Source organism: Salvelinus sp. IW2-2015, linkage group LG25 (genome assembly GCF_002910315.2).
Source record: "Salvelinus sp. IW2-2015 linkage group LG25, ASM291031v2, whole genome shotgun sequence".
NCBI lineage: Eukaryota > Metazoa > Chordata > Actinopteri > Salmoniformes > Salmonidae > Salvelinus > Salvelinus sp. IW2-2015.
Window position 1 is genome coordinate 22,657,631 of NC_036865.1, and position 25,569 is coordinate 22,683,199.

Here is a 25,569-nt window from a genome sequence, read left to right on the forward strand (position 1 = left end):
AAATGACTTAAATGTAAATGTAAATGTAAGAGAGAATGGTAGCGAAATGGTTGCCTGGCGAGAAAAAGTTGGGCCATTGTACACATACTGAGAGATATGAGGTCGAGAGAGAAGCAGAGAAGAGTAAAGTGGTTGTTCCACTGGATATCATAAGGTGAATGCACCAATTTGTAAGTCGCTCTGGATAAGAGCGTCTGCTAAATGACTTAAATGTAAATGTAAATGTAAGAGAGAATGGTAGCGAAATGGTTGCCTGGCGAGAAAAAGTTGGGCCATTGTACAAAACAAAGTCATGAGCGATTGGATCGCTCATGATCAGAGTATAAAAGCCAGTGATGTGATTTATGATTAGTGTTGGCCCAACCAGTCGGATTCTGGGACCAATCAGAATGGACAGAATGTGTTCGCCACAAGACGTCGGAGAGGAAAGCAAATCCAGACTCTTGGTGGAGAAGAAACAATAGTGGGCATGGCGTTGGGCCGACGCCATGGTGGGTGGGTAGTCAGCTTAGCAAAATGGCTCTTTGATGGGAAAATTACCCAATCAAAGAGACAACATTACCAATGTTCTAGTAGAGTAGAAGATCTGTAGGTCACAATGCCCCCTCAGCCATCCTACAGAGGCATATGTTCAGAATTCCTCTGGGACTCATGAAACTGTCCTTCAGACTCATTGGCGGCTGGGTTTCAGTGTCTAACTGCTCTATAAGTCCATGGCAAACTTGAAAGTCACGACCTTAATGAATGATAGAGGCATCTAATGGCCAAAAGTCTGTGTTAGCATGGGCAGCGCCATTGAGGGATTCCACCATTTTAATGTAGTAGACTTGGTGGGACTTCCAGCTTCATTGGCTGATCCTTCCTGGTGACTCTGTTAGAGTCATGTCCAACCGAGTCATCAGGAGGGATCAGCCAATCGTGAAGAAGAAAATGTCCTACTTCAAAATGGAGATAGCCTCAATGCTGTCACAGACTCTATAATGGCACAGATACAAAGATGGTCAGAATACATACATTATATCTACCTCTGCATCTTTGTGGACGCATGGAAGGTATTGCTGTTATGTGGTACAGAAGACGCTCGCTGCAGATGTTGACAAACACAATTGTGGAACTTGCCTGATTTGTCATGGCAAAAAAAATTGTGAATATCTGAAAATTGTCAGAATCAGATCAATTAAAGTAAGTTACTGTAGTATACCTTGTATGACTCATACACGTCTCGACTGTTGACTTAAACAGGGTAGGTAAACACCTGATTGTGTGAAAGTCTGATGACTTCATTTGTGAGGTTTCGTTTGGAGAAGTGTCCCAGTTTTGCTGGAGTTCAATAAATCAGATTAATTAATGACCCATGTGAATATCTGTCCTGGAAAGGGCAGCTGAGAGATGTATCATCTGGTGTGCTTAGAGCACAAATGGCATCTGACACATTCTCACAGTCAAAGGCTGTCTCCTTTCAACTTACATTAATTCCTGTCCATGTTAGCTGGTTTCACGGAATTCCAACCCTTTTTAATACCCTGAAGTCACAAGATGCACTGAGAAAATTAAAGATGTGATTTTAGAAAATGTTAAAATTCAGGATGGGTGATACTCTACTCACTAAATCTCTACAACTGACTTTACGATAAGGACCTATCAGGAACACATCAGAAGTGGGTCATACTCAAAATGTCACATTTAATGTCAGAACTATTTTTGGCCTAATAAGTCAAATAACTGTTCACAACTTGCTTGGGCCAAGAAACACAAGCAATGGACATTTGACCGGTGGAAATCTGTCCTTTGGTCTGATGAGTCCAAATTTGACATTTTTGGTTCCAACCGCTGTGTTATTGTGAGACAGAGTAGGTGAACGGATAATCTCAGCATGTGTGGTTCCCACCGTGAAGCATAGAGGAGGAGGTGTGATGGTGTGAGGGTGCTTTGCTGGTGACACTGTCAGCGATTTATTTAGAATTCAAGGCACGCTTAACCAGCATGGCTACAACAGCATTCTGCAGCGATACGCAATCCCATCTGGTTTGAGTTTTTTTAACAGGACAATGACCCAACACACTTCCAGTCTGTGTAAGGGCTATTTTACCAAGAAGGAGAGTGATGGAGTGCTGCATCAGATGACCTGGCCTCCACAAGCACCCGACCTCAACCCAATTGAGATGGTTTGGGATGAGTTGGACCGCAGAGTGAAGGAAAAGCAGCCAACAAGTGCTCAGCATATGTGGAAACTCCTTCAAGACTGTTCGAAAAGAATTCCAGGTGAAGCTGGTTGAGAGAATGCCAAGCGTGTACAAAGCTGTAATCAAGGCAAAGGATGGCTACTTTGAAGAATCTAAAATATATTTTGATTTGTTAAACACTTTTTTGGTTACTACATGATTCCATGTGTTATTTCATAGTTTTGATGTCTTCACTATTATTCTACAATGTAGAAAATAGTAAAAATAAAGAAAAACCCTTGAATGTGTGTCCAAACTTTTGACTGGTACTGTATATTAATTATATTTTTCTCCTTTATACTACAATCTATTAGTGGAAGAAAGGGTGAGGAAAAGTGTTACACTTACACTGCACAAAAATATAAACGCAACATTCAACAATTTCAAATATTTGACTGAGTTACAATTCATATAAGGAAATCAGTCAATTGAAATAAATAAATTAGGCCCTAATCTACGGATTTCACATGACTGGGAATGTCAGGATGGTGTATTGGAGGCGAAGTCAAGTGCAGGAGAGCAGATATTAAGAACAGGCGCACTTTTATTATAGTTCCAAAAAACGAGAGCACTACATGAATCAAACGCGCTCAAAAAACGGAACATAAAAGTAGAGCGCGTAAACTAACACCACCTAACATGAAAACAATTACACACAAAACATGATGGGAAACAGAGGGTTAAATACAAGTAGCTTCATTGGGGAAATGAAAACCAGGTGTGTATGGAAACAAGACAAGACAAATGTATATATGAAAAATGGAGCGGCGATGGCTAGAAAGCCGGTGACGTCGAACGCCGAACACCGCCCGAACAAGGAGAGGGGCTGACTTCGGCAGAAGTCGTGACAGGGAATACAGATATGCATCTGTTAGTCACAGATACCTTAAAAAAAGTAAGGGTGTGGATCAGAAACTAGTCAGTATCTGGTGTGACCACCATTTGCCTCATGCAGCGCGACATCTCCTTTGCATAGAGTTGATCAGGTTGTTGATTGTGGCCTGTGGAATGTTGTCCCACTCCTCTTCAATGGCTGTGTGAAGTTGCTGGACATTGGTGGGAACTGGAACACACTGTTGTACACGTCGATCCAGAGCATCCTAAACATGCTCGATGGGTGACATGTCTGGTGAGTATGCAGGTCATGGAAGAACTGGGACATTTTCAGCTTCTTGGAATTGTGTTCAGATCCTTGCGACATGGGGCTGTGCATAATCATGCTAAAACATGAGGTGAATGGCACGACAATGAGCCTCAGGATCTAGTCACGGTATCTCTGTGCATTGAAATTTCCATTGATAAAATGAAATTGTGTTCATTTAGCTTATACCTGCCCATACCATAACCCCAACGCCACCATGGGGCACTCTGATCAAGGTTGACATCAGCAAACCGTCCGCCCACACAACGCTATACGCGCTGCCATCTGTCCTGTACAGTTGAAACCAGTATTCATCTGCGAAGAGCACACTTCTCCAGCATACCAGTGGCCATCGAAGGTGAGCATTTGCCTACTGAAGTCAGTTACGACGCCGAACTGCAGATGAGCTTCCCTGAGACAGTTTCTGACAGTTTGTTCAGACAGACCTGTTGTTTTTCAACTCTTGATGATCGGCTATGAAAAGCCAACTGAAAATTATTCATGATTATTATTTGACCATGCTTGTCACTTATGAACATTTTTGAACATCTTGGCATAGTTCTGTTATAATCTCCACCCGGCACAGCCAGAAGAGGACTGGCCACCCCTCATAGCCTGGTTCCTCTCTAGGTTTCTTCCTAGGTTTTGGCCTTTCTAGGGAGTTTTTCCTAGCCACCGTGCTTCTACACCTGCATTACTAGCTGTTTGGGGTTTTAGGCTGGGTGTCTGTACAGCACTTCGAGATATTAGCTGATGTACGAAGGGCTATATAAAATAAAATTGATTGATTGATTGATTGATTGTTCAGAAATTCTTTGGTTGTGGAAACCCACAGTTTCATCAGCTGTCCAGGTGGTTGGTCTCTGACAATCCCGCAGGTGAAGAAGACAGATGTGGAGGTCCTGGTCTGGCGTGGTTACACGTGGTCTGCGGTTGTGAGGCCGGTTGGAGGTACTGCCAAATTCTCTAAAATGTTGTTGGAGGCGGCTTATGTTAACAGCTCTGGTGGACATTCCTGCAGTCAGCATGCTAATTGCACACTCCCTCAAAATGTGATAAATCTGTGGCATTGTGTTTTGTGACAAAACTGCACATTTTAGAGTGGCCCTTTATTGTTCCCAGCACAAGGTGCACCTGTGTATTGATCATGCTGTTTAATCAGCTTCTTGATATGCCACACCTGTCAGGTGGATGGATTATCTTGGCAAAAGAGAAATGCTCATTAAGAGGGATGTAAACTAATTCGAGCACACATTTAGAGACAAATAATATTTTTATGCATATTGAACATTTCTGGGGTCTTTTATTTCAAATCAAATTGTATTGGTYACATACACATACTTAGCAGATGTTATTGCGGGTGTAGCGAAATGTTTGTGTTCTTAGCTCCAAAAGTGCAATAGTATCTAACAATTTACAACAATATACACAAATCTAAAGGTAAAAGAATGGAATTAAGAAATATATAAATATTAGGACACGCAATGTTGCAGTGGCAATGACTAAAATACAGTACAATAGAATACACTATATGCATATGAAATGAGTAAAGCAGTATGCAAACATTATTAAAGCGACTAGTGTGCTATTATTAAAGTGGCCAGTGATTCCATGTCTATGTATATGGGGCAGCAGCCTCTAAGGTGCAGGGTTGAGTAACTGGGTGGTAACCGGCTAGTGATGGCTATTTAACAGTCTGATGGCATTGAGATAGAAGCTGTTTTTCAGTCTCTCAGTCCCAGCTTTTATGCACCTGTACTGACCTCATCCTTTTGGAAGGTAGCGGGGTAAACAGGCCGTGGCTTGTCCTTGATGATCTTTTTGGCCTTCCTGTGACATCGGGTGCTGTAGGTGTCCTGGAAGGCAGGCAGTGTGCTCCCGGTGATGCGTTGGGCAGACCGCACCAACCTCTGGAGAGCCTTGTGGTTGTGGGCGGTGCATTTGCCGTACCAGGCGGTGATACAGCCTGGCAGGATGCTCTCAATTGTGCATCTGTAAAAGTTTGTGAGGGTCTTAGGGGTCAAGCCAATTTTCTTCAGCCTCCTGAGGTTGAAGAGGCGCTGTTGCGCATTCTTCACCACACTGTCTGTGTGGGTGGACCATTTCAGATTGATAGTGATGTGTGCGCCGAGGAACTTGAAGTTTTCCACCTTCTCCACTGCGGTCCCATCGATGTGGATAGGGGTGTGCTCCCTCTGCTGTTTCCTGAAGTCCATGATGAGCTCCTTTGTTTAGTTGACGTTGAGGTTATTTTCCTGGCAGCAATCCGCCAGGGCCCTCACCTCCTCCCTGTAGGCTGTCTCGTCATTGTTGGTAATCAGGCCTATTACTGTTGTGTCGTCTGCAAACTTGATGACTGAGTTGGAGGCGTGCATGGTAACGCAATCATGGATGAACAGGGAGTACAGGAGGGGGCTGAGCACGCATCCTTGTGGGGCCCCTCTGTTGAGGATCAGCGAAGTGGAGGTGTTGTTTGCTACCTTCACCACCTGGGGGGTGGCCGGTCAGGAAGTACAAGACCAAATTGCACAATGCGGGGTTCAAACCCAGGGCCCTGACCTTAATGATGAGCTTGGAGGGTACTATGGTGTTGAAGGCTGAGCTAGTCAATTAACAGCATTCTTACATAGGTATTGTTCTTGTGTGCAGAGCGATGGCAATTGCATTGTCTGTGGATCTATTGGGGCGGTATGCAAATTGAAGTGTGTTTAGGGTGTCAGGTAAGGTAGAGATGATATGATCCTTAACTAGCATCTTAAAGCACTTCATGACAAAAGAGGTGAGTGCTACAGGGTCATTGAGTTCAATTACCTTTGCTTTCTTGGGTACAAGGACAATGGTGGACATCTTGAAGCAAGTGGGGACCTCCGACTGGGATAAGGAGAGATTTAATATGTCTGTAAACACTCCAGCCAGCTGGTCGGCGCATGCTCTGAGGACACGGCTTGGGATGCCGTCTGGGCTGGCAGCCCAGACGGGGGTTAACACACTTAAATGTTTTACGTCGGCCATGGAGAACGAGAACCCACAGTCCTTGGGAGCGGGCCTCGTTGGTGGCACTGTATTATCCTCAAAGCGGGCGAAGGTGTTTAGCTTGTCCAGGAGCAAGACGTTGGTGTCCGAGACGTGGCTGGTTTTCCCTTTGTAATCCGTGATTGTCTGTAGACCCTGCCACATACGTCTTGTGTCTTTTCCGTTGAACTACAACTTCAGTCTCTCTATTGACGTTTTGCCTGTTTGATAACTCATTAAACATGGGACCAACACTTTACATGTGGCTTGGGTAAAATCCATAGACTTTACATGTTGCGTTTATATTTTTGTTTATTGTAGTTCCATCACCGAGGGTGTTGCCCAGAGCACAAGGTGGAGTCACAAAAATGGCTACTTGTCACCATGGCTGGCAGGACACATGCCGGAACGATCGACTGCACATTGACATTTTGTGTAGCAGGCAGCTAGAGAGCACAGAGGTGCAGAGGGAGCTGTGGCCAGACACCAATGGACAGGGAGGACGCACGCTGAGAGGAAGGGTAATTGGAAAAACACTGATGTATTTGGTGTGCATCTATTTTAAGTGACAGCAAAATGCTTTTAATGCAGAGAGCATGACGTTTCACTATTGAAAGATAAAATCGTGAATTAAGTTGGCCCGTTGCTTTACCATAGACATCAACCAAGCACCACTTATTTCAGGCAGCAGATAAGGCCTATGAAATCAATTTTAGTCAGATGGGAGGAATTGTGTTTGTATTACCCAGAGTCTTTTTAATTGAACATACATTTCTCAATTATGAAATGCCCCCAATATGTGTAATACACATGAACTTTTCAGATAAGCCTACACATCCAATTGGATTTTATTGGGAGAATACCGGTAATTGTTTTTGGAGGTGATTCAGCTTTTTCTCTGCATAAAAAAATGTGGGTCGAAAATTTATCATGGACCTCATGAGTCATTTTTAGACAGGTATGATTTGGCTCCACTCTTTGCAGCCAAAAAAATTGCACCTCATTCCAAACTATTAGAATAATGAGTCTGTTGTCAGTCAGATATAGCACATTATCAAACCCTTAATCCACTGAGCCAGCTATCCTGAGCAATGTACTGATGATATCTTCATTGACAAATGATTATGACCATGAAGGGAGTGTGAATGACTGGTGTCTAGCCTTCAACACCTTAAGGTTAACAATGCATCTTTCCAGGTAATAAGTAATGAGGATTTTAGCACAGCATAGGAACCCCTGTGCAGTATGTGGGAGAGGTACAAGAGGAAAGGGAGCCATAGTTGAGGTTAACCATTTGCAGCTTGGTAGAAATTAATTTGGAATTACAAATGCATTTTCATTAATTAATTGGCATCATTACTCCTTTAGAAAAGAGGTGAGATGTTGAGGCCGAACAACTTTGTTAAAGCCACAAGACTTGACTGCCAATTCCATTGGAAAATACATTGCAGTATGGCACCAATGGATGAATGGCTTAGTTTCACCAGTTGTCAGCGCTTTTGAGGCAAGTGGCATTGTGACATGCTCAGCGTGTAACCTTTATTAAACTAAGCAAGTCAGTTAATTACAAATTCTTATTTACAATGACAGCCTACCCCAGCCAAACCCTAACCCAGACAACGCTGGGCCAATTGCGCTTCACCATATGGGACTCCCAATCACAGACAGGTATGATACAGCCTGGAATCTAACCAGGGTCTGTAGCCTCTAGCACTGGGATGCAGTGCCTTAGACCACTGCGCCACTCGGGCTTGATTAAATTTTGAAAATAAGTTTATGCATGTACGCGTTTCCTGGTGGTATGTAGCTTAGAAAAATACATTTAGAGAAAATAAATCCCAAAAGATACATTTATTTCAACAATATAAATATTTACATCTCACATTTAAAAGATATATTTACAGACAGATATTCCAAGAAGAAATTTTAAATGAATGTACAATTCAGGTAAAAATTATATWTTTTTGGCTTCCAGTAAGATTGTCGCTTTCTGACGACTAATGCCGGACAACTGACATCACGGGATTGTCACAGAATACAGTGTGTTCTAACACAGGGTATACCAATAGCCCGAGATCCCTTTGGCCTGTGGAGAGGGGGCAGTGTGTTAAAAGGTCCATGACTAAAACTAATAAATAAGATTTGAAATTTTGTTGGTTTTAAAAAGGTTAGTGATTGAGTCTTCATCCAGGGCTGCATTGATCTCACAGGCGTCTGACGTTCCTCTTGCTGCGAGCGCTGCCGATGAGGATAGGGTTAGCTCTGGAGCTGCTAGGCCCCCGGGCCAGCCCTGTCTGGCAGGCTGAGGAGCCATGAAAAGGRCCCTGGCACAGGGTGCAGAAGTCAAAGGCACAGCTGAGGCGGGTACAGGTGGCCCTCATAGCGTCTGCGTTGTGCTTGGCAGGAGAGCCGCAGCGTTTACAGGGTTTCAACGACTCGTGCTGCTTCAGCAAACTGGCAGCCTAGAGAACAAAACCAAAGAATGTATAAAAGACTAGAGCATAACTCACTCATTGTATCATTTGTACCATGAACATGTCAATGACTTTCTTGGAACTGATTGAAGGGTGACACCAACTCTCAATAAGTACACACACTGAGCACCATCATGTCCTCTGAACCTTTACATGCAAAGTGGATAGCACAACCCTCACCTCTTGGTATTCTCTGAAGCGAGATTGCTGGGAGCAGCACAGCGTATGTGTGCCTTCTCTCTGGGAGCGCATCCTATTGGTAGACTTCTGGATAGGGGTTGAAGCTACTCTCTGCATACAGGACATCACAACCCGGGACAGCGCTGCATCTCGCGTCAAAGAGCCCACATTCTCCCGTCCTGCAGAGGTTCTTGGGTCCTACAACAAAAGTGGACATTGTCATTTACCAAACAATATTCATACAGTGGATTACCCTATGGTTAGGTCATTAAGATTGAAGTACTTGAAGCGGCCCCTGTAAATGAATCCAGATAAAGAACATATCAGCATAAGGGATTAGCAAAGGTGGGAGCCGCTGCAAGCTAAAAAACGAACCATCAATGTGGTTCAAACTATTGCCACCCGATAAAGGGTATTCAATGACGATAGGAACCCCAGTTAAATGTTAGCACTTACCCCGAGTCTCTCTTTAGCCTGGTCGCATCTACAGAGTGCAGATTTGTCTTGGCAGATTACTTTTCTCCAGGTCTTGCTCACTTTTCTACAGCTGTGAAGAAAACAAAACCAACATGAACGAACAGCGGTGTAAAGTACTTAAGTAAAAACACCTGAAAGTACTACTTAAGTAGTTTTTGGGGTACCTATTATTATATATATATATTTTTTTTWAAACATTTACTTAACTATATTCCTAAAGAAAAGTATGTACTTTCTACTCCATACATTTTCCATGACACCAAAAAGCATGCGTTACATTTTGAATGCCTAGCAAGGTAGGAAAATGGTTCAATTCACACATTTATCAAGATTAAAAAAAGTCTATACATTTTTTAAACCTTTATTTAACTAGGCAAGCCAGTTAAGAACAAATTCTTATTTTCAATGACGGCCTAGGAACAGTGGGTTAACTGCCTTGCTCAGCGGCAGAACGACAGATTTTTACCTTGTCAGCCCGATTCGATTTTGCAACCTTTCGGTTACTAGTACAACACTCTAATCACTAGGCTACCTGCCGTCCCACATCCCTGGTCATCCCTACTGCCTCTGATCTGGCGAACTCACTACACTAAACACATGCTTCGTTTGTAAATCATGTCTGAGTGTTGGATTGAGCACCTGGCTATCTGTAACTTAAATAAGAAAATGGAGCAGTCTGGTTTGCCTAATATAAGGAATTTGAAATGATTTACACTTTCACTTTTGATACTTAAGCATATTTTAGCAATTACATTTACTTTGATACTTAAGTATATTCAAAACAAAATACTTGAGTAGGATTTCACTGGGTGACTCACTTTAACTTGAGTAAATTTCTATTTAAGGCATCTTTATTACTTAAGTATGACAATTGAGTACTTCTTCAACCACTGTCAATGAATACATAGAGTATAAAAGCATTTCCAAGTTGAAAAACCTCTACAACTGTCATAGGACCAGTAAAGATCACATGTTTACCTTATCAAGTCTACATCTCCTAGCAGACGCAGGATCCGTGTGAGGATGTGCTTCATGTCCCTCTCCAGCAGTGCTTTTAAAACGTCCATACATTCAAGGCCCACGTGCCCACCAATAACCCTTTCAAGACCGGAGTCCTCTGCTATCCTGCTAATGACAGACCAGTCATAGCTTTGGGTCCTCTTGAAACTGTTGGCGAGTTCTTGGCATACAGCGTGTTGAAACTTCAGTATGGGGAGTTGAGAGACAGTATGCTTAGCCTTGTTGTGATAATCAGCAAGTGGAGTACTCGGGGAGAATATATCCTGTCCTGGAGACTTCTCTAGTTCCTTTATGTTATCAAAGTCCTCTATCTGGCTGTTCTGTAAAGACAGGAAACCGCTGTCCTCGAATGCTTCACAGCCTAGATTCACCTCGTCAAGGTCCACATTATGTTGGTTGTTCTCCTTATTGTGAACACCTTTCACATCATCCTTGAGGCAAAAGTTGGCAGCTGTGGTGATACATGGTGAGAGCTGTGATTTGGCTACTACTTGGACGCATTCCTTTAGTGGTGAGGTTTTCAGGCCAGACTCCTTGTATGTGACATGTTTCTCCATGTCGCATGAAAATCGGGCTTCCTCGTAGTTGGACGGATATTTCATTTTTTTATGACTGATTGTGTTCACAAATTGTAACCCTGAGGTAGAGAAGATAAAAAGCTGCATTAGCCAGTTTCATCTCAATCAAAACGCGCCAAACTGGATAGCTAGTCAAAACTACAACACGTTGTGCATCAAACCAGTGGATTGCCCACTTATACTAGTTAGTTATATTCTCTAAAATGTAACATTAGCTAGATATTGTTTTGGTTGATCAACGTACGACAACGTAGAACTGCAATCCCTCCAAAGGGCGCACTCCTGGTTCCCCCCAATTTAGCTTGTAACATGGCTAACTAGCTAGCCAAGTTAGCTAACTGGCTAGACAATTGAGTAAAATACTGTGGTTAACTACTAAAAGACCATAGTTAACGTTAGTCGTTTGCAGTATCAGATATTTCCAGTAACGTTATCCTTAGATATATTAAAGATAGTAATGTTGACTGTGGTTATTATATTCATAGGATAGCCAAGGCTAGCTAACCTTTAATTTTACGCGCGTACGTTTTGCGCTTAAAAATGACAATGTAATATTGACATTAACGTCATTGCAAAATGTATAGYTACAAAGCAGTTTAACTAGCTACCTAACGTTAAATGAATATTAAACTTCATAGCTAGTTAGCTAAGCCAGATAGTTATGGCTAGTCAAATTCGTTAACATTAACTAACGTTGCAACAAACTAACCAGCCTGCATCAAATGAAATGCGACATATCATAGCCGAACACAAGTTAGCTAGCTATAATCGCAAACTTAATTGAGGTAACGTAACAAAATGTTTCATACCTGTAACGTTAACTTGAATGACTTCTTGATTCCCACCTATTTCTGCTGTTAAACTTTTGCTAACCGGGGTTCCACAAACTTGAGATCTACTTGAATGAGGACAATATGAAAATGCGCCTGTTCCCTAGCTACACATTTGAAATCGGTGTCCAAAAGGCGCACACCAATGAGGACCAAGCAGGGCAGTTACCTTTAAACCGGGACACCAATAGGAGTAGAGGAAAGCGCACGCTGACGTTATACGTGAGAGCGCAATTGACCGCTGCATTTTCCCCCCAGTATTTCAAACAAATACCATTTTTTATTTTCAGTTTAAAAACCTTTCTTGAAAAATACAGTAGAAAATATGTCGAGGTGTACGCGATTCGTTTAAATATTGGTGCAATGTTTTTTTTCCAGATTCTTGTAAAAATGGGTTTGAAATATGGGAAGAGAAAAGGGCAGTCAACAGCATGAATAAAGTAATAGGCAGTCACTGACAAATACCTGTCATGTCATACACAAATATAATTCCTTGGGCAAGACTTTGTCTCTGCTGGGGGGAGGGGGGTATCTACTGATATATTTTGAAGTTTTACTGCTAAAAGAGAAAAAAGCAGTTTGATAACTGGCAGTTCACACCCGTGGKCGGAGTGTGTAAAGTGGGCTCAAACTAAAATCAGGAAGGCAAACAAGCAAACAAACACACTGATCTTGAAAAAGACAACATGCATAGTTTCATAGATTTAATGTAAACTACCACATAGGCTATTATTAATCAGAGTCATTTTCTCCAAGAATGTCCATGAGAATCTCCTGGTTAGAGAACTCCTCTAGTGCCACATTCATTTCCTCTAGAAGTTCTTCGCCCACAAGAAAGTCCCTGACATCATGCACTGTTTTCCCAATCCGATGATCTGTGATTCGGTCCTGGGGAAAGTTGTAGGTCCTGATTTTCTCAGATCTACCTTTGGTACCAATCTAAAAAAAAGGATAGATTAAAAATAGTCAATACACAAAATGTGCTATCAGACCAACACTTAGTGTAAAAGTTTTGTAACCAACAGACAGCCGGCAACTATTTGAGTTCCCACTCCCCCAAACCCATCTCAGCTTCCACTTTCAAAGCAGTAAATCCTCCAACAGACAACTTTCTCACCACTGTCAGTCATGTTGATTCTATCATTGCAAACCATATTAACTGTTGCCCATTGGTGTCCATTGTCTTTCTACAACACTGTCTTTTGGAAAGTTCAAGTCTAGGTTTTGTAAATTACTTTGTAGTAAACATACAGTGCATTTGGAAAGTATTCATACCCCTTGACTTTTTCCACATTTTGTTACGTTACAGCCTTATTCTAAAATTGATTAAATTATTTCCCCCCCTCAATCTACACACAATACCCGATAATGACAAAGCAAAAACAGTTTAGAAATGTTTGCTAATTAATAAAAAAAAAAAWGAAATATCACATTTACATAAGTATTCAGATCCTTTACGCAGTACGTTTATGAAGCACCCTTGGCAGCGATTTCAGCCTTGAGTCTTAGGTATGACGCTAGAAGCTTGGCAAAGCTGTATTTGGGGAGTTTTTCCCATTCTTCTTTGCAGATCCTCTCAAGCTCTGTCAGGTTGGATGGGGATCGTCGCTGCACAGCTCTTTTCAGGTCTCTCCAGAGAAGTTCGATCGGGTTCAAGTCCGGGCTCTGGCTGGGCTACTCAAGGACATTCAGAGACTTGTCCAGAAGCAACTCCTGCATTGTCTTGGCTGTGTGATTAGGGTTGCTGTCCTGTTGGAAGGTGAACCTTCGCCCCAGCCTGAGGTCCTGAGTGCTCTGGAGCAGGTTTTCATCAAGGATCTCTCTGTACTTCACTCTGTTCATCCTTCCCTAGATCCTGACTAGTCTCCCCGTCCCTGCCTCTGAAAAACATCCCCACAGCCTGATGCTGCCACCACGCTTCACCATAGGGATGGTGCCAGGTTTCCTCCAGACATGACGCTTGGCATTCAGGCCAAAGAGTTAAATCTTGGTTTCATCAGACCAGAGAATCTTGTTTCTCATGGTCTGAAAGTCTTTAGGTACCTTTTGGCAAACTCCAAGCGGGCTGTCATGTGCCTTTTACTGAGGAGTGGCTTCCGTCTGGCCACTCTACCATAAAGGCCTGATTGGAGGAGTCCTGCAGAGATGGTTGTCTTTCTGGAAGGTTCTTATATCCCCACAGAGAAACTCTGGAGCTCAGTCAGAGTTACCATTGGGTTCTTGGTCACCTCCCTGACCAAGGCCCTTCTCCCCTGATTGCTCAGTTTGGCCAGGCAGCCAGCTCAAGGAAGAGTGTTGGTGTTCCAAACATCTTCCATTTAAGAATGATGGAGGACACTGTGTTCTTGGGGACCTTCAATGCTGCAGAAATGTTTTGGTACCCTTCCCCAGATCTGTGTCTCGACACAATCCTGTCACAGAGCTCTACGGACAATTCCTTCAACCTCATGGTTTGGTTTTTGCTATGACGTGCACTGTCAGCTGTGGGACCTTATAGACAGATGTGTGCCTTTCCAAATCATGTCCAATCAATTGAATTTACCACAGGTGGACTCCAGTCAAGTTGTAGAAACATCTCAAGGATGATCAATGGAAACACTATGCACCTGAGCTCAATTTCAAGTCACATAGCAAAGGGTCTAAATACATATGTAAATAAGGTATTTCAGATGTTTTTTATACATTTGCAAAAAATACAACTTTTCACTTTGTCATTATGGGGTATTGTGTGTAGATTGATAAGGAAATGTTTTTATTTAATCCATTTTAGAATAAGGCTTTAACGTAACAAGATGTGGAAAATGTCAAGGGAGCTGAAAACCTTCCCGTATGTCAAACTTTGAATTGGATTTTGATATCCATTCCTTATATAACAATTTTGACCAGCAACATTCTTGTATGTGTGCAGTTCAGATTCGTACCTGGACTTTCCGTGCAGTATATCGCTTACTGGTCTCTTCTTCCAGCCTCATACTATAGAGTTTGGCACGTAGAAACTTCATGGCCTTTTCCTTATTTTTCAGCTGGGATCTTTCCTGCTGGCATTCTGATACCACACCTATGACCCCAAAACAGAGATAAAACGCCACTATGGAGACACTCAAAGGAGAAACTGTCTAATTCAAAGAAATAGAGCCAAGCACATTTGCCACTGTGGATTTTCCTTGTGAGTACATGCTCTGCAAATCCCAATTTACCATCGGTTTCAAATCAAATCAAAATTATATAAGAATTGGAGTTTCATACTCCACTGTCTGAATCTTACGGCATTGTATTGGCTGATATTACCTGTCGGTAGATGAACTATTCGCACTGCGCTGTCTGTGGTGTTGACATGCTGGCCCCCGGCTCCACTCGCCCTCTTGGTTTCAATCCTCAAGTCCTTCGCATTAATTGTGAAAGTGATCTGAAAAATAAATAATGAATTGAGCACTTAGCAAAATAAGTCTGTACTTAATCTTTGGTAACAGTGGTGATGTTACCAAAGAAAGAAGGTAATACTTCACTGATTTATTTTTATTTTTTAAAAGTTTTGTAAAGGTACAAGGGCCAAATGCCTCAGGGAAGGTCTCACCTCTGTGGGCTGGGGTAGCACTGCCACTGTCATGGTGCTGGTGTGCATTCGGCCCTGTTTCTCAGTCTTAGGGACTCTCTGCACGCGATGCACACCTGCCTCAAACTTCATCCTCTTGTAGCTCTTAGGACCACTGACACTGGCTGATGCATGCCGTAACCCACCTGCAGACAGTTGACATTCACACACTCAAAGTTACCATTCATAAAATGGAGTCAGTTGAAGTTTGGGTAAACACTAGCAACAGGAATGGTTTGACAACAACAAACCTGTTAATTAATGAATGTGACTGACCTATTTCACTTTTCATGTACTCCAGGATGTCAAACCCCCAGCCCTGGTGTGCTGCAAAGCTCTGGTACATGTCAAAGACCTCTGCAGTGAAGAGCATGGCCTCCTGACCTCCGACCCCTGCGGTGACCTCCAGGACCAGGTCACTCATGTCTGACTCCTCCTCAGGGATCAAGAGGGACAGGATCTGAAGGAATGTAGAAGAATCAGACATGACAGTTTAGTAATTTTCTCAAACTATGTTTTCCATACTGATTGGAGTGATTCGATTTCCTTTCGCCATCCTAAACGTGCTTTTATCAGTGTCATCTTATTCCGACTGTAGGGGGAACTTAAAATGCAGGTGTGTACCTTTTGTCTAACATCTTGAATCGCTTTCTGACAAGCCTCCCTCTCAAGGACTGCCAGGTCACGCATGTCTGGGTCGTCATCTTAGAAGGGAAAAACAATGTTTCTTATTTCCCTGAATTTACTATCAGTGAAAGATCCATTTATACTGAACAGAAATATAAATGCAAAATGTAAAGTGTTGGTCCCATGTTTCAATACGCACAAAAAGCTTATTTCTCTCACATTGTTTGCACAAATTTGTTAACATCCCTGTTAGTTAACATCCTTTGCCAAGATAATCCATCCACCTGACAGGCGTGGCATATCAAGAAGCTGATTAAACAGCATGATCATTACACAGGTGCATGTTGTGCTGGGGACAATAAAAGGCCACTCTAAAATGTGCAGTTTTGTCACACAACGCCACAGATGTCTCAGGTTTTGAGGGAGCGTGCAATTGGTATACTGACAGCAGGAATGTCCACTAGAACTGTTGACAGAGAATTTCATTTTCACTTTTCTACCATAAGCCACCTCCGTCATTTTATAGAATTTGGCAGTACGTCCAACCGGCTTCACCACGGCAGACCACGTATACCCACGCCAGCCCAGGGCCTCCACATCAGGCTTCTTCACCTTCGGGATCATCTGAGACCAGCCACACGGACAGCTGATGACACAAACTGTCAGAAAAAGTCTCAGGGAAGCTCATCTGAGTGCTCATCGTTCTCACTTGGGTCTCGACCTGACTGCAGTTCGGCGTCGTAACCGACTTCAGTGAGCAAATGCTCACCTTCGATGGCCACTGACACACTGGAGAAGTGCTCTTCACGGATGACTTCGGTTTCAACTGTCCCGGGCAGATGGCAGACAGTTTGTATGGTGTCGTGTTGGCGAGCGGTTTGCTGATGTCAACATTGTGAAGACTGCCCCATAGTGGCTTTGGGGTTATGAAATGGGCAGGCATATGCTACGGACAACGAAGACAACTACATTTTATTGAGGGCAATTTGAATGTACAGAGGTACTGTGACAAGATCCTGAGGCCCATCAAGCATGTTTGGGATACTCTGAATCGACGTGTATGGCAGCGTGTTCAAATTCCCGCCAATATCCAGCAACTTTGCACAGCCATTGAAGAGGAGTGGGATGACATTCCACAGGCCACAATCAACTGCCCAATCAACTCTATTCGAAGGTGTCGTCACGCTGCATGAGGCAAATGGTGGTCACACCAGATACTGACTGGTTTTCTGATCCATGCCCTGACCTTTAAAAAAAAGGTATCTGTGACCAACATATGCATATCTGTATTCCCAGTCATGTGAAATCCATAGATTAGGGCCTAATAAATGAATTTCAACTGACTGATTTCCAAATATGAACTGTAACTCAGTAAAATCTTAGAAATTGTCGCATGTTGCATTTATATTTTTGTTCAGTGGTAGATACAAGATGGATACATTATACACAGTCACCTGATGTAGGAACAGGTACCGTTTGTTACAATGTCAAACTCACAAGCTGCTGATACCTATTGGCCATGAGATGCCCTTCTGCATCTGTTGATAGAACATCACACATTAGGTGTGGCCTCACCTTTCAGTAATGTTTCAGTTTCAGCAAATTCCTGCTGTTTTGTCTGAAGCTCTCTGGTGTACTGGATTAGTGGGGCTAGTACAGAAACTCTTGTCCTCTTCACTTTCAATTCCTCTTCACCATCCTGCTGTCCCTCTGTCATGTTGACAACTGTCAGACTATCTCTGTACTCTGTCTCCATCTTCTTGAAGTAGTCCTGTAGTGATCTTCTGGCAAAGATCTCGTCCACTGACAGTAACTTCGTAATCATCAATGGCTGAGTTGCATGCATAGCTCTACTATTTGGGCAAAGCTTTTGGGACGAATTTGGACATCTACCGCATAGAACCGCTCCGTAATCTCTTTGTCTTTGGGACATGATAGTAGACCCCCTCTGGTAAGAGGACATCCAGGACCGACCACACACGTTCCCTACGTGTATTTTGACTGCTTGAGTAAAAGCCATACTAAACAATGGTTCGCATAAAAGGCTCAATACAACAGTGGAACAATATTACTCTCTATAATTTGTTGATTTGTTTAGCATATTATCTAGTTAGCTAGCTGATTTGTTTTGCACTACACAACGACAGCTAATTGAAGTGATATGACGTTCTGAAGGGTTTTGGATAGTGTGTACAGTTGTATCGACCATAACGACTATTTTCCATAAAACATTTTTTTCTGGATTTTCATTTATCGTAGCTAGCTAACCATCACTAAAGGCAGAGAAGTTCATTGAGAAGTGCTGCACAGGGGCGCTGACATGTTGTTTTTTTGCACGTACGTAGTTGCGCACTATTTCGATTCTCATATACCGTAAGTATGGAAATAAACACGTAGATTACCGTAAGTAAACAAATACATGTAGCCAAAACATTAAGATTTATCTGTAGTAGTAGTAGTTAAAGTATATAATAAACCGGATAGTTTGGCTCCTGGTGCTGATTTGCAAAAAATATATATATTTCTTTACTGTTATAATTACCTTGGTAACCCGTTTATAATAGCAATAAGGCACATTGAGGGTTTGTGGTATATGGCCAATATACAACGGCTAAGGATTGTATCCAGGCACTCTGCCTTGAGTCTGCTTTGAGTCGTACATAAGAACAGCCCTTAGCCTTGGTATACTGGCCATATACCACAACCTTTCGTGCCTTATATAAAACTTCACCAAAGCATTAAAATGTCAAAACATGAATGTGACTGCACGGGACTGTCTTAATGACCACTTTGACTGTTGTGTTTACTGTTTATGGAAACAACCCTGGGAACAACAATCCCATGTTCCACCAGCAGATGGGATGSAACATCCATCCAACTTTGCAATTCACTGAATAGTCAATTTACAGATTGTGTAATGTGTAACTAACTACCAATGATATAAATGTAACTACCCACTATATATGTAACTAAAAACTGGTTGAATCAATGTTGTTTCCACGTAATTTCAACCCCAAAAATATATGTGATGAGGTTGAATCAACATGGAAAACTGATTATATATATATTATATATTTTCACACAACTTTGAACCAAAATCAAAATTAGACTTTGAACTGACGTCTGTGCCCAGTGGGTAGAAATGGGGTAATGGTTTCATTACAGTACTGTATGTGTATGATGTTGGTAGGTTATTGCTTGCAGCTGTGCACCATCATACGATTGGCAGCTCAAGTTCAAGGCAGGGAAAGGAAGAATATTGCCAAATGTGGTTTTCCTTGGAATTTGCCTTGGGCAGGATAAAACATATTATATTTCACCAGATTTGGCTGTTGCTCAGCGCTCTTGGTTCTTTGGAAAATTAGGATTTCCAAGCTGTGATTCATATTTTCTTTGCCCAAATCATAGATAGGATGGAATGCAAGGAACACACACAGTGTTTCCAGTAGTAATCAGGTTGAGATGTTTACTACTTGATGTTGTTAGTAAATAAGTAGTCACAACACTACAACCAGACTACACCAGCTTTTCGCGACTGCAGAAGAAGACAAAACAGGAAGTAGTTGGTTGTTGTTAGCTAGCTACTATTTTTGACAATCCTGAATGTAATCATCTTCCATCCTTCGTCTGCCTGTCTTTCATGGCCTTTATGCTGGCACCATCTGTAAGTTTAACTTTCCTTTATGTTTTCTGAATACTTGAACAATTTCAATAAAGTTTGTATGAGCTTGTTTCTGGTTTGATGATATCACTTTTTATTTTATTTTACTTTATTTAACTAGGCAAGTCAGTTAAGAACAAATTCTTATCTACAATGATGGTCTACCAAAAGGCAAAAGGCCTCCTGCGGGGACGGGGGGCTGGGATAAAATAAAAGATAGGACAAAACACACATCATGACAAGAGAGACAACACTACATAAAGAGAGACTTAAGCCAACAAAATAGCATGGCAGCAACACATGACGACAACACATGGTAGCAACACAACATGACAAAAACATGGTAGCAACACAACATGGCAGCAGCACAACATGGTAGCAGGACAAAACATGGTACAAACGCTATTGGGCACAGACAACGGCACAAAGGGCAAGATGGTAGACAATACATCACACAAAGCAGCCACAACTGAGAGTGTCTGTGATTGAGTCTTTGAATGAAGAGATTGAGATAAAACTGTCCAGTTTGAGTGTTTGTTCCAGCTCATTCCAGTCGCTAACTGAAAGAGTAGCGACCCAGGGATGTGTGTACTTTGGGGACCTTTAACAGAATGTGACTGGCAGAACGGGTGTTGTATGTGGAGGATGAGGGCTGCAGTAGATATCGCATATATGGGTGAGTGAGGCCTAAGAGGTTTTTATAAATAAGCATCAACCAGTGGGTCTTGCGACGGGTATACAGAGACCAGTTTACAGAAGAGTATAGAGTGCAGTTATGTGTCCTATAAGGAGCATTGGTGGCAAATCTGATGGCCGAATGGTAAAGAACATCTAGCCGCTCGAGAGCACCCTTACCTGCCGATCTATAAATTACGTCTCCGTAATCTGGCATGGGTTGGATGGTCATCTGAATCAGGGTTAGTTTGGCAGCTGGGGTGAAAGAGGAGTGATTACAATACAGGAAACCAAGTCTAGATTCAACTTTAGCCTGCAGCTTTGATATGTACTGAGAGAAGGACAGTGTACCATCTATACTCCCAAGTACTTGTATGAGGTGACTACCTCAAGCTCTAAACCCTGAGAGGTATTAATCACACCTGTGAGGATAGGGGCATTCTTCTTACCAAACCACATGACCTTTGTTTTGGAGATATTCAGAACAAGGTTAAGGGCAGAGAAAGCTTGTTGGATACTAAGAAAACTTTGTTGCAGAGCATTTAACACAACATCCGGGGAGGGGCCAGCTGAGTATAAGACTGTATCATCTGCATACAAATGGATAAGAGAGCTTCCTACTGCCTGAGCTATGTTTTTGATGTAAATTGAGTTGAGCGTGGGGCCTAGGATCGAGCCTTGGGGTACTCCCTTGGTGACAGGCAGTGGCTGAGACAGGAGATGTTCTGACTTTATACACTGCACTCTTTGAGACAGGTAGTTAGCAACTTGAGGAAATAACATGTGCACTAGTCTAGTAGTAACACAGTAGTGAAACAAGATTTCAATCTCTTGACACAATGATGAAAATAATCATGGCCTCTAAACCTTCAAGCTGCATACTGGATCCTATTCCTACTAAACTACTGAAAGAGCTGCTTCCTGTGCTTGGCCCTCCTATGTTGAACATAATAAACGTCTCTCTATCCACCGGATGTGTACCAAACTCACTAAAAGTGGCAGTAATAAAGCCTCTCTTGAAAAAGCCAAACCTTGACCCGGAAAATATAAAAAACTATCGGCCTATATCGAATCTTCCATTCCTCTCAAATTTTTTAGAAAAAGCTGTTGCGCAGCAACTCACTCTCCTGAAACAAAAAACAATGTATACGAAATGCTTCATGTCTTTTAGACCCCATCATAGCACTGAGACTGCACTTGTGTGAAGTGGTAAATGACCTTTAATGCGTCAGACCAGGCTCTGCATGCTGTCCTCGTGCTACTAGACCTTAGTGCTGCCTTTGACCCATCGATCACCACATTCTTTTGGAGAGACTGGAAACCCAAATTGGTCTACACGGACAAGTTCTGGCCTGGTTTAGATTACCTGTCGGAAAGATATCAGTTTCTCTGTGAATTTTTGTCCTCTGACAAATCAACTCAGTACTTCTTGTTCCACAAGGTTCCGTTTAGGACCACTATTTTTTCACATATATATTTTACCTCTTGGGATGTATTCGAAAACATAATATTAACTTTCACTGCTATGCGGATGACACACAGCTGTACATTTCAATAAACATGGTGAAGCCCAAAATTGCCCTCGCTAGAAGCCTGTGTTCAGACATAAGAAAGTGGATGGCTGAAAACTTTCTATTTTAAAATCGGACAAACAGAGATGCTTGTTCTAGGTCCCAAGAAACAAAGAGATCTTCTGTTAAATCTGACATAAATCTTGATGGTTGTAAAGTCGTCTCAAATAAACTGTGAAGACCTCGGCGTTACTCTTGACCCTGATCTCTCTATTGAAACATATCAAGACTGTTCAAGGACAGCTTTTTTCCATCTACGTAACATTGCAAAAATCAGAAAACTGTCCAAAAATGATGCAGAAAAATTAATCCATGCATTGTTACTTCTAGGTTAACTACTGCAATGCTCTACTTTCCGGCTACCCGGATAAAGCACTAAATAAACTTCAGTTAGTGCAATACGGCTGCTAGAACCTGACTAGAACCAAGAATATTGATCATATTACTCCAGTGCTAGCTTCCCTACACTGGCTTCCCGTTAAGGCAAGGCGATTTCAAGTTTTACTGTTAACCTATAAAGCGTTACATGGGCTTGCTCCTACCTATCTTTCCGAGTTGGTCCTGCGTACATACCTATACGTACGCTACGGTCACAAGACGCAGGCCTCCTAATTGTCCCTAGAATTTCTAAGAAAACAGCGGAGGCAGGGCTTTCTCCTATAGATCTCCATTTTTATGGAACGGTCTGCTACCCATGTGGGAGACGCAGACTCGGTCTCACCTTTAAGTCTTTACTGAAAACTTATCTCTTCAGTAGGTCATATGATTGAGTGTAGTCGGCCAGGAGTGTGAAGTGGAACGGAAAGGCTCTGGAGCAACGAACCGCCCTTGCCTTCTGGCCTGCCCGTTCCCCTCTCTCCACTGGATTCTCTGCCTCTAACCCTATTACAGGGCTGAGTCACTGCTTACTGTGCTCTCATGCCGTCCCTGGGAGGGTGCGTAACTTGAGTGGTGAGTTACTGACGTGATCTTCCTGTCTGGGGGGCCCCCCCTGTGTTTGTGCTGTGGTGAGATCTTTGTCTATACTCGGCCTTTCATCAGATTGTAATTGGTGGTTGAAGATACCCGTCTAGTGTGGGGCTGTGCTTCAAAGGGGGTGGGTTATATCCTTCCTGTGCTGTCCGGGGGTTTCTTCTGATGGGGCCACAGTGTCTCCTGACCCCTCCTGTCTCAGCCTCCAGTATTATGCTGCAGTAATGTGTTGGGGCTAGGGTCAGTTGATACCTGGAGTACTTCCCCTATCTTATCCAGTGTCCTGTGTGAATTTAAGTATGCTCTCTCTAATTCTCTCGTTCTCTCTTTTCTTTCTCTCTCTCGAGAACCTGAGCCCTAGACCATACGTCACGGCAAATCGGGCATGATGACTCCTTGCTCCCCAGTCCGCCTGGCCTTGCTGCTATTCCAGTTTCAGCTGTTCTGCCTGCGGTTATGGAACCCCTACCTTCCCAGACCTGCTGTTTTCAACTCTTAATGATCGGCTATGAAAAGCCAACTGATATTTATTCCTGATTATTATTTGACCATGCTTTGCAATGAACATTTTGAAAATCTTGGCTCTCTCTAATTCTCTCCTTCTCTCTTTCTTTCTCTCTCTCGGAGACCTGAGCCCTAGGACCATACGTCACGGCAACCGCATGATGATCCCTTGCTGTCCCCAGTCCGCCTGGCCTTGCTGCTATTCCAGTTTCAGCTGTTCTGCCTGCGGTTATGGAACCCCACCTGTCCCAGACAGGTTGATGACTTTATAATGCTATGTAGGCCTAAATAGCATTATTGATTGATAAAGTACAGTCACATTTAATTTGCTTTAAACCTACCCTTTGGAATGACTTCGATAGCAGCAGTGAAACTATATTTAGTTTTAAGTGAAGATCTCTCAACAATCATTCTCACGATAGCACATTGATAATAGTGAGTGACAAGTATCATATCTAAGCTGGGCTTGGTTAAAATGCTGGATATGAGACCAAAAGAATAGCTGTAGATCAATTCTCCAGTAAGAAATTCTCTAAAATGACATTGGAGGCGATTATGGTAGAGAAAGAACATTCAATTCTCTGGCAACAGCTATGGTGGACATTCCTGAAGTCAGCATGCCAAGTGCCGTTCCCTCAAAACTTGAGATATCTGTGGCATTGTGTTGTGTGACAAAACTGCACATTTTAGAGTGGCCTTTAATTGTCCCCAGCACAAGGTGCACCTGTGTAATGATCATGCTGTTTAATCAGCTTCTTGATATGCCACACCTGTCAGGTGGATGGATTATTTTTGCAAAGGATAAATGCTCCCTAGCAGGCATGTAAACAAATGTGTGCACAACATGTGAGAGAAATAAGCTTTTTGTACATATGGAACATTTCTGGGATCTTTTAGTTTAGCTCATGAAACATGGGACCAACACTTTTATTTTTGTTCAGTATATTTTATACAAGGTTTGTCTATGTTGGTTACCATGATGACATAATCCTGTGGTTGAAATATCACTCTCAAAACAATAGTTTTGATGACTTTTCCAAATCCAATGTATATTCCACGTAGATTCCATGTCACAATACGTTGACATTGCGTTGAAAGAAAGTTGATTTAACCAGTTTGTGAAGGATACAAGCCCAAAGTGCTAATTATAGGGTTTAGCCTTGGTGCCTCTGCCAATATAGTGAAATCACTATCTCTTGATCTAAAGTAACTACAAAAATCCCCCCAAAGACACAATGACCACCCCTGTAGATATGGAAATGAACTTGGTTTACACTGTGCTGGGTCAATGGGTCGCTTCAAATAGTAGACAGTCTTATCACAAGAAAGATCAGACAATCAGACACACTGGTTTAAATCATCTTTCACAATCTACCCCCCAGTTTGCTAAAATTCTCCATACAAGACTAGGGTGATCCTATGGATTAATAACTTCTGGCTGCAGGACTTCCATCAGACTTCTTGGGCAGGCTGCCCCATATGTTTCGTAAAAAAGCTTAATCTCCTGCAAAGTTATGCTTCGTGCTAATTATTTAAGGGGATTAGAAGGATTTTCTTCATATGGGTCAGGCCAGCGACTGTGCTGTGTCACCATAGATTACAGTACTTGGGGGGCTGTATGGCGCCTACACAACCAGAGTAAAAAACATCTGGCACCGCACACTAATTCAGCAATCCAACTTAAATCCACATGGGAGTTGGATGCAATTACACTTGTAATATTCTAAGGAAGTAATGAATAAAGTTTGGGCGATCACACCAATGTTCACACCCATGTTGGGGGATTTTCAGCCGGAGGTGAGGGAGGTAGACAAAGGAAGCAGACAGCTGCAAAACAAGACAAGTACTGTTTTAAATGTGTATTTCAATTACCGGATTACGGTATACATATTAGGAACTTCCCCATGCCTCCTCGTCAGACTTCACCCCTCCGCTAGTCATGTCTCACCCTGCACTAGTCAAACGTCACTACTCCCCTTCAACGCTTACCCCTGCATTGCTCAGGTGTCACCCCTCCGCCTCACCTCTCTCAC

General features: G+C 42.5%; 2 protein-coding genes across 2 annotated transcripts; both read right to left on the reverse strand.

The window, feature by feature from the left end:
- Nucleotides 1-8,211: 8,211 nt before the first annotated feature.
- fbxo5 (F-box protein 5) lies at nucleotides 8,212-12,084 on the reverse strand. Its single transcript, XM_023970251.2, has 5 exons — nucleotides 11,914-12,084; nucleotides 10,485-11,163; nucleotides 9,486-9,576; nucleotides 9,030-9,227; nucleotides 8,212-8,837 (listed from the first exon to the last, which is right to left on the reverse strand). The coding sequence occupies exons 2-5, from the start codon at nucleotides 11,126-11,128 to the stop codon at nucleotides 8,580-8,582; spliced, it is 1,191 nt and encodes a 396-aa protein (XP_023826019.1). The 5' UTR covers nucleotides 11,129-11,163; nucleotides 11,914-12,084; the 3' UTR covers nucleotides 8,212-8,579.
- Nucleotides 12,085-12,623: 539 nt separating this feature from the next.
- mtrf1l (mitochondrial translational release factor 1-like) lies at nucleotides 12,624-18,502 on the reverse strand. Its single transcript, XM_023970250.1, has 7 exons — nucleotides 17,729-18,502; nucleotides 16,151-16,230; nucleotides 15,803-15,986; nucleotides 15,509-15,672; nucleotides 15,223-15,340; nucleotides 14,856-14,992; nucleotides 12,624-12,873 (listed from the first exon to the last, which is right to left on the reverse strand). The coding sequence occupies exons 1-7, from the start codon at nucleotides 18,171-18,173 to the stop codon at nucleotides 12,667-12,669; spliced, it is 1,335 nt and encodes a 444-aa protein (XP_023826018.1). The 5' UTR covers nucleotides 18,174-18,502; the 3' UTR covers nucleotides 12,624-12,666.
- Nucleotides 18,503-25,569: the final 7,067 nt, after the last annotated feature.